Here is a 7,748-nt window from a genome sequence, read left to right as displayed (position 1 = left end):
CACTAGCAATAGTTAATAGTGACAGCAGCCTCTTCATTCCCTGGGATGAAAATGAATTTCTGTAGAGAGAGTTTTACTTTATAAAGGAGAAAGTGCTGTTTTAAACTAATTTAATGTTTTCAAAGATTTGTTTATTATTTTATGGGTATGAGTGTTTTGTCTCTGCGTGTGTCTCTGCACCACGCATGTGCCTGGTGCCTAGAGAGGTAAAAAGGGTGTGTCAGATCCCCTTGGGCTGGAGTTATGGACAGTTGTGAGCTACCAGGTGGACACTGGGAATTGAACACGGGTCCTCTGAAGAGCAGCCAGTGCTCTTAACGGCTTAGACATCTCTCCGGGCCCCAGGAGAAAGTGTTTTTTAAGACATAGGCATGATGTACGACAACAGTAACCGGGTAGGTGTTAACAGAAATATGCTCCTTGATTTTTCAACTCGTAAATATTCTTAATAAAAGTACAAGTGTAATTGGTTGAAATTTACCGAGATCCTAGCCATCCCTTCCGACCCCACCAATTACATGCAGCCTTCCAAGGTAAGCCATAGCCAAACATATTGTGGCTTTGTAGAGGTGTTCGGTTCTTTAATGCAATACTTTTAAAATGAATTGCTTTAATTGAACTCAAATCCTAAGCGTAAGACGAATTCGAGGGTGCAACCTGGAGCTAGGACCATCTTTTATCTTTGGCAAGGAAATAAACGCAGTGCTTGAAATTTGGGACGGCGGCGGTTAGTCTCATCCTGCCCCTCGGAGAGGAAAAGAACAGCCCTGGTCTTAACTCCACAAGTCACCTCCTGGGTTGGTCAGAAATGTCCTCAAAGCGATGCTTCTTTTTTTTTCTCTCCTGTTTGGGAACGAGAGTTTCTTGACCGCCTCCTCCCTGCGAATACGTGAACAGGACTGCTCTAAACCCAGATTCCCACCAAGATTGCTCTTTCTCTCCTCAAGACTCTTGCAAGTCCCTCGATTTCATTCTTTGAACCTGTGATTGGAGGTTAAAGTGCATCAGGTTGGAAGGAGGAAGCTTTTTAACAATAAAGGATTGAATATTTAGCTGTGATCTGGTTGCTGCCCTCTCTCGAGCTCCCCCCCCTTATCTTTTAAAATGCAAATCATGTTTCTAGGGGGTTGTGAGCGCTGTGCGCTGCGCCTCGACGTCTCCAGCCATTGGTGTCTGTGTCATTACTAATAGAGTCTTGTAAACACTCGTTAATCACGTAAGGCTGCTGGCCTGGGACTCCGCAAGCTAACCTGTGGCGGGTCTTCCCCGCCTCCGCAGCCTAGTGGCAAGGAGGTGGGAGGAAAGAAGGAAGAGAGGGAGGAGGCAGGACAGAGGGAGGGACTGCCCGGGAGGCAGGAGCGCCGCAAGGAGCCCAGCGGAGCACCGTGAGCTGAGGTGCAGCCAGCCACCCGCAGCTCCCTGCGCCCCTTCATCCTTAGCCCTCTGAGCTCCGCGCCCCTGGCAGCTTCCAGCGTTCGTCCCCAGGCAGCATGGTGAGGTCTGTTCTGGGTCCCTCGCCACCATGTACGTGAGCTACCTCCTAGACAAGGACGTGAGCATGTACCCCAGCTCCGTGCGCCACTCCGGCGGCCTCAACCTGGCGCCGCAGAACTTTGTCAGCCCCCCGCAGTACCCGGACTACGGTGGTTACCACGTGGCGGCTGCGGCGGCTGCGGCGGCGAACTTGGACAGCGCTCAATCGCCGGGGCCATCCTGGCCCGCTGCGTACGGAGCCCCTCTCCGCGAGGACTGGAACGGCTACGCGCCTGGGGGCGCTGCCGCGGCCAACGCGGTAGCCCACGGCCTCAACGGGGGCTCCCCGGCCGCCGCTATGGGCTACAGCAGCCCCGCCGACTACCACGCTCACCACCACCCGCATCACCACCCGCACCATCCGGCCGCAGCGCCGTCCTGCGCCTCCGGCTTGCTGCAGACGCTCAACCCCGGCCCTCCGGGGCCCACAGCCACCGCTGCCGCCGAGCAGCTCTCCCCCAGCGGCCAGCGGAGAAACCTGTGCGAGTGGATGCGGAAGCCGGCGCAGCCGTCCCTGGGGAGCCAAGGTAAGCGGTGCTGGGGCGCGCCCCAGGTCCCGCGCGCACCGGGGCTGTCCCGGGCTGTCTGCGAGCTTCTCTCCAGTAGAGGAGGAGGAGGAGCAAGGGGGAAAAACACAGGGATGGACTCCTGGTGGGGGGCGCTTTCACGGACTGCGGTCCCCGAAGTGCATATTTTGTGCCTGGCACACTAGGGTTTGTTTCGGGCAGAGGAATGGTTTCCTCCTTCTAACAGTTCCTTGTTGGCAACCTCGGGATACCTTCGGAAGCTCCCGGCAATGTCGTAAGCACTGTCGGCCGCGAGCTGAATCACGTCCTGGCGTTCTCTGCCGCAGGCATTCCTTACACAGTTCCCAGCCGAGAAGAGGGGTCCTCGGACTCCCCTTACCGTGGCTACGCTACTTAGCTCCCTCCACCTGAGGTACCCCCGAAAAGGGTAATGGCCAGGGAGTGTGGAGGCTGAGCCAGGACCAGTTTGGCCATTAGGGCCAATTCAAGCGGTCAGCGCCGCTGCGAGCCGAGACTGGACGCTGCTGTGCGCCGCCGCTGGTGCGAAGGCGCTGGCCCCAGGAGCTAAGGGGAAGGGGGCGCTCCAGGATCCCTGACCCTTCCTTCTGCTAAGCACAATCTCCCACGGAAGTCCTCTCTTGTCATCACAGAGAGCAAAGAGCAGGGGGAGGAAACCCTGAACGGACTCGGCTTCTTCGGACGTGGGCCATTTTTTCTCGAACCTTCCGCGTGTTGTGTGTTCCAGACTCGGGAGACAATTCCACTAAAGACCCTAGATTTGCCGGACTGTGGGACCCGCTGGCGGCCGGCTTTGCCCTTTGTGATGTCCCGATGTGTGTGGGGAGTGGGAAGGCAGTGGGGAAAGTGTGACAGGGGAGTGGTATTGGAGTCCCCTTTTTGTTCCGTGAACCTTCTCCAGCTCTTGGCTTCCGCTTCCCTCGGTTGGTTTCTTGTCACTACAGCCGGGCCACATGCAGGTTATGGCCACTTTGCGGAGGTTTATGGCCAATTACAGCCGTATAAATCAGAGCGGCACTTGGGGGGCCTGTCTATGGACTCTTCCTGCGTCATTGCGCACACCCCAGGAGCGTTCCTGGTGGGCGATGCTGTCGGAGAGAAGCCTCCAGATTTAGCCTCCACTGGGCTTGGGCTTGGTCATTTCCAAGAGGACTTACTCCTAAACCTGAGCTACCCCAAATCTGCCCTTCCAACAAGCCTGCCTGAAGGACAGTGGGCGGGGACCTTAGACCTACGAAAGACCTTTAGCGTGCAGGGGGTGGGTGGTCCGAGACTGGGGTCCTGGGCGGGGGAGGATAGCCTCAGGATCCCAGGCCGCGGGGTCAGCAGATGAGAGGCCGCTGTGAAGTCCCGCGCCGAGGTGGCAAGGCCGCTGTCGGCGCCGGGCGCCCTTGTGATGTTAATGTGGGGAGGCTGTGGCCCGCAGCGCCGGAGCCCGACTTCTCTGCAGAGCGTCATCTGTCAAGGGGCAGAGGCGTGTACGCCGCCCGGTCGGCTTTGATGTACACCTTTTCAGGCCGGCCATTGTCTCTTTTAGGGCCCGGAAAGAGGGTGGTGACTTTCGCAGTCAATAATGAATTCTGACAACTCCTTCTCATCCCTCCCCTCTTCCAGCCCCCCTCCTTGGTTCCCAGGGGGTGCGGGGCCTCCTCCAAGGCCCTTGGGGGCGAGGACCTCAGAGCGCGCAGAGTCCTTATCCTTGCGTTCCTCGGCCTGCGCGTGATGCTGAAGCCGCAGCATCCATCCTAGGGCTTGGACCGCCGAGGGGAACTGTCCCGCGCCTCACTTCCCAGCTCTGATGGTTTCACGCAGGACTCCCAAGTGCTGCGCTATTCGGGCTGTGCACCCGGGTCCGGTTCTGTCGTCCTCTGTGGAGTGGGCCACTCGCGAGTGGGTCTCAGGCCGTAGCTGGTGTGAACGCGCTCAGGATGTGTTGGATCCCTTTTCTTCCAAAGCAGGCGCGGGGTCGGGGCCGCAGCGCCCATTCAAATGCGCCTGCGGGGCTGTGTTTATGTTAATGCGCCTGGCGGGGAAGGGGATGAAAGCTGAGGCCGCCATTTGCTCAGTAGTGGTAATTCAAACAGAATGCGGTTGTTATTAAGGCATTGAAAGGGCTTTTCTTTGATAAGATCGCCTTGTCCTGTATTGTTTGCGGCTGTGTTCCTCTTTCAGAGGCTGGGGGAGCTCTCTCTGATCCTCCTGTATCCTCCCAGGGCGCTTTTGTTGTGGTTTGCAAAGATTTTTACCTGAACAAAGTCAGCCTGCCGGGCCTTAAACACCTCTGGGCAACTCCCACCCCTTAGATCTCCTTGTTCGACTAGGCACTGGGCGCTAAAACCCGTTCTGCTGTGAGACCTCTCCAACTTGGGACCTGGAACAGTTCCTGGCCAGCGTTCTGTCGAGAAGCAACCCGACAGACCCGGTGAATAGCCAGGCTCCAGCCTGATGCAGCAGCCCCGCGCTATTTGTCAAGGCCCTTCAGTAAAACAATCAATCCAAGATTTAATATGTTGACTCAATCCAATGATCATAGGTCACTGGTCAGGATAGTTGTCACAGGGAATAAATGGGGAATTAAAAAAGAAAAGGGGCCTTGGGCCAAACCTGGTTGGGCGGGCATGAAATGTTCTCAGTAGGAGGGATTTTCCTCCTGACGTTACTGAGCCCAGCTCAGAATTCCAGGGCAGGAGTTACTGGGTCTGGAATATGATCCTGGTGGCTTTCAGGAGGCCGCCAGTCCCTGCGCCCATCTTGCCGCCGCCGTATTGAAACAAAGGGTGACTAGCAGCTTATCCTGGTACCACAGCCCCAGGTGTTGGAAAGGTGGCTGCTATTTCTAGTAAACCTGAAAATGTGTATATTATACACCTGGAGACTCTGGCCACCCCCTCCACACACACACTTCTTTCTTCTGGTCCTAAATATACCATATTTGGTTTATGGGCTGTGTGAGAAGTTTCCATTTAGTAGTTGTGCCCCCAGGCTCACACCCTTCCACTTCCCCAGGATCCTGAGGTGGCTCTTGTCAGCCTTGGTAGTAGACAGTCAAACCTGCTCCCCCTGACCCCCATCAGTGAAGGAAGAGAAATGGTTCCCGGGTTAGGGAGGTTTGTCATTACCTATGACTGATGGATTGTAGTTCTTAGCCAAAACTTCTCCTTCCTCCACAGTGAAAACCAGGACGAAAGACAAATACCGCGTGGTATACACAGACCATCAGCGGCTGGAGCTGGAGAAGGAGTTTCACTATAGTCGATACATCACCATCAGGCGGAAAGCTGAGCTGGCTGCCACATTGGGACTCTCAGAGAGGCAGGTGGGAATCGCCTTCCCAGCGGCGTCTGGCTATTATTATTATTGCGCGGGGAACTGGCGTGGGGACTGGTGGGTAGCCTGGGAAAGCCTGGCCAAGAGTCCACCCGTTTTCCTCCGTGAAAAGGAAGAAAGCAGTTGCCTTTTGAGAAGGTTTGAGTTTTCCAGTTGTGTTTCTGATGTTTCTGAATTGCCCTTTTATTCTGAGGGATCTGAAAGCTGCAACAAAAGAGCCAAGACGCTACTGCAGTATGGCACTCCACTTGGGCCAAGAAAGATCTATTAGGACAGATGGTTTTCGACCTGTGGGTCCAGAGATATTTACATCAGGATTCGTAACAGTAGCAAAATTACAGCTACAAAGTAGCAACAAAAATAATTTTACCGTGGGGAGTCACCACAACATGAGGAACTGTATTACAGGGTCACAGCCTTAGGAAGGTTGAGAAGCACTGTATTAGGATATGTTCTCTTGACACCCAGCACTAGAGAAAAAATAAGAAAAATAAAGGCCCAATCTACTCATACATATTATAAAGGCAGGGGCTGGAGAGATAGCTCGGTGCTTAAGAGCAAGCACACAGTGCTCTTTCAGAGGACTGAGTTCTGTTTCCAGCACCCATATCAGGTGGCTCACAGTGGCCTGTAACTCCAGCTGCAGGGGTCATCCAGTGCCTCTGGCTTCTGTGAGTATTCCCACTCTGTACGTGCACAGACTGTCACATAGACATAATTAAAAATAAAAACGGTTTATTAAAAAAAAGCCAAAGAGGTACTACTTGGCGCATGGACGCTTTTAGAGTCTAGAGAAAAGGAAGAGGAACAAGACAGCCGGGAAGTTTTGCACGAGATCTCACTGCCAGCACCAAGGTGAAGAACATGGACGTTTAGGAGGGCCAAAGGATGCCCCGCGAAGCACACCTGAGCAGGCCACCCGTCTGCATAGGGAGGACACATAGGGAGCACAGTTCTGTTCCTCGGTTCTTAGAGTCCAAAAGGCTCTTTTGGAAAGCAACATGGGGAGGGGGTGGGCAAGGAATGAGCCGCTGGCTTCTCGGCAGGTTCAGTTGAGTCAGGGAAGGCTTCATCATTGCGCTGAAGCTCAACGGGGGTGGCGGGGGGATGGCAGCTGGGAACTTCTGGAAGGGCTGGAAGCTTTTTCCGCCGCGGGCGGGCGGGCGGGCGGGCGGGCGAGCGAGCGAGCGAGGGGGATGATCTTGGTGGTGCTGTTTCTCTTTTCATACATTCTACCTCTTGTTTCGTCATTTCTAGGTTAAAATTTGGTTTCAGAACCGCAGAGCCAAGGAAAGGAAAATCAACAAGAAGAAATTGCAACAGCAGCAGCAGCAGCAGCAGCACCAGCCGCCGCCGCCGGCCCCCCCTCCGCCACAGCCGGCGCAGGCTCAGCCAGGCGCCCTGAGGAGCGTGCCCGAGTCCTTGAGTCCTGTGTCTTCACTGCAAGGCTCGGTGCCCGGTTCTGTCTCTGGGGTCCTGGGGCCAGCTGGGGGGGTGTTAAACCCCACTGTCACCCAGTGACCCCTCCCGTGGTCTGTAGCGGCGGCAGAGCAATTCCAGGCTGAGCCATGAGGAGCACGGACGCTGCTAGCATCCTCAGAAGAGACCCCCTCTCCTCCCACCCACAAACAATGCCTACAGATGAAGAATGGGGAAGAAGTATTAAGACAAGGGGCACTGCGGGCCTCGGGGGAAGATATGGTCCAGATTTTTTTTTTTTTTTTTTTTTTTTACTTTTTCCATTTTGACTCTTCCTGACAGAGGAAATGATCCCTGCCAGGACTGGCTACAGGCACCAAAATTTCAGCCTCTTTTGCCCCAGCTCTTTGCCTCCGACACGGACTGTATTTCTGGATGGAGCTGAGGAGGGGGTGAGGCTGGGGAATGAGCAATACTTGAGCCAAGATGGCTGTTTCCTGCTAACTGCTTTCTGAGAACCAGCTGGCCGTCGTCGTGCCTCAGGGGCAGGGGCAGTTCAAACTGCAGGAGCCAGAGGCAGCTGCGGTGGAAGGCTGGACCGATCAAAGTCTGCAGAACCCCCAGGTGGTCTGTGCTTTCCTCCCCGTTACAGACCGGGAAGGGTTCGTGGGTTCGGGGCTGCGGCGGCGGCGGGAGGAGGGGGTGGCTAGCCAACTCCAGGCCCCTGCCACAGGGCTTGTTTGGAAAGCCTGTCACCAGAGCTGCGGTAGGCTGAATGCATGTCTGTGTTGGAAATGCCAGAGCCAACCTGGACTTCCTGTCCTTCCCCTGGTCTCTGGCTGCTGGAGAACGGAGTTGTTGCTGCTGTTGGAGTCACTGATCTGTGTCACAAGCTTAGCCAGCCTTTTAAAAAGCCGTGGGTAG

At 55.3% G+C, this 7,748-nt stretch overlaps 1 protein-coding gene across 1 annotated transcript; it reads left to right on the top strand.

Annotated features, from left to right (window-relative positions):
• The first annotated feature begins 1,522 nt into the window (after positions 1–1,522).
• Cdx2 (caudal type homeobox 2) lies at positions 1,523–6,926 on the top strand. Its single transcript, XM_059249725.1, has 3 exons — positions 1,523–2,060; positions 5,249–5,394; positions 6,663–6,926. Exons 1-3 carry the CDS (start codon positions 1,523–1,525, stop codon positions 6,924–6,926), a joined length of 948 nt encoding a protein of 315 aa, XP_059105708.1.
• The last annotated feature ends 822 nt before the right edge of the window (positions 6,927–7,748 follow it).

This window comes from Peromyscus eremicus, chromosome 23, assembly GCF_949786415.1.
Source record: "Peromyscus eremicus chromosome 23, PerEre_H2_v1, whole genome shotgun sequence".
Classification (NCBI taxonomy): Eukaryota; Metazoa; Chordata; class Mammalia; order Rodentia; family Cricetidae; genus Peromyscus; species Peromyscus eremicus.
The sequence above is the reverse complement of the archived record's forward strand: the minus strand, read 5'-3'. Positions and strand labels throughout refer to the sequence as shown.

Excerpts from the sequence above, each read along its gene's own strand:
- Cdx2 (XM_059249725.1), top strand. The coding sequence starts at position 1,523 with ATGTACGTGAGCTACCTCCTAGACAAGGACGTGAGCATGTACCCCAGC. Across the intron at positions 2,061-5,248 it reads GCCGTCCCTGGGGAGCCAAG|TGAAAACCAGGACGAAAGAC; the intron begins GTAAGCGGTGCT and ends CTTCCTCCACAG. Across the intron at positions 5,395-6,662 it reads TGGGACTCTCAGAGAGGCAG|GTTAAAATTTGGTTTCAGAA; the intron begins GTGGGAATCGCC and ends CGTCATTTCTAG.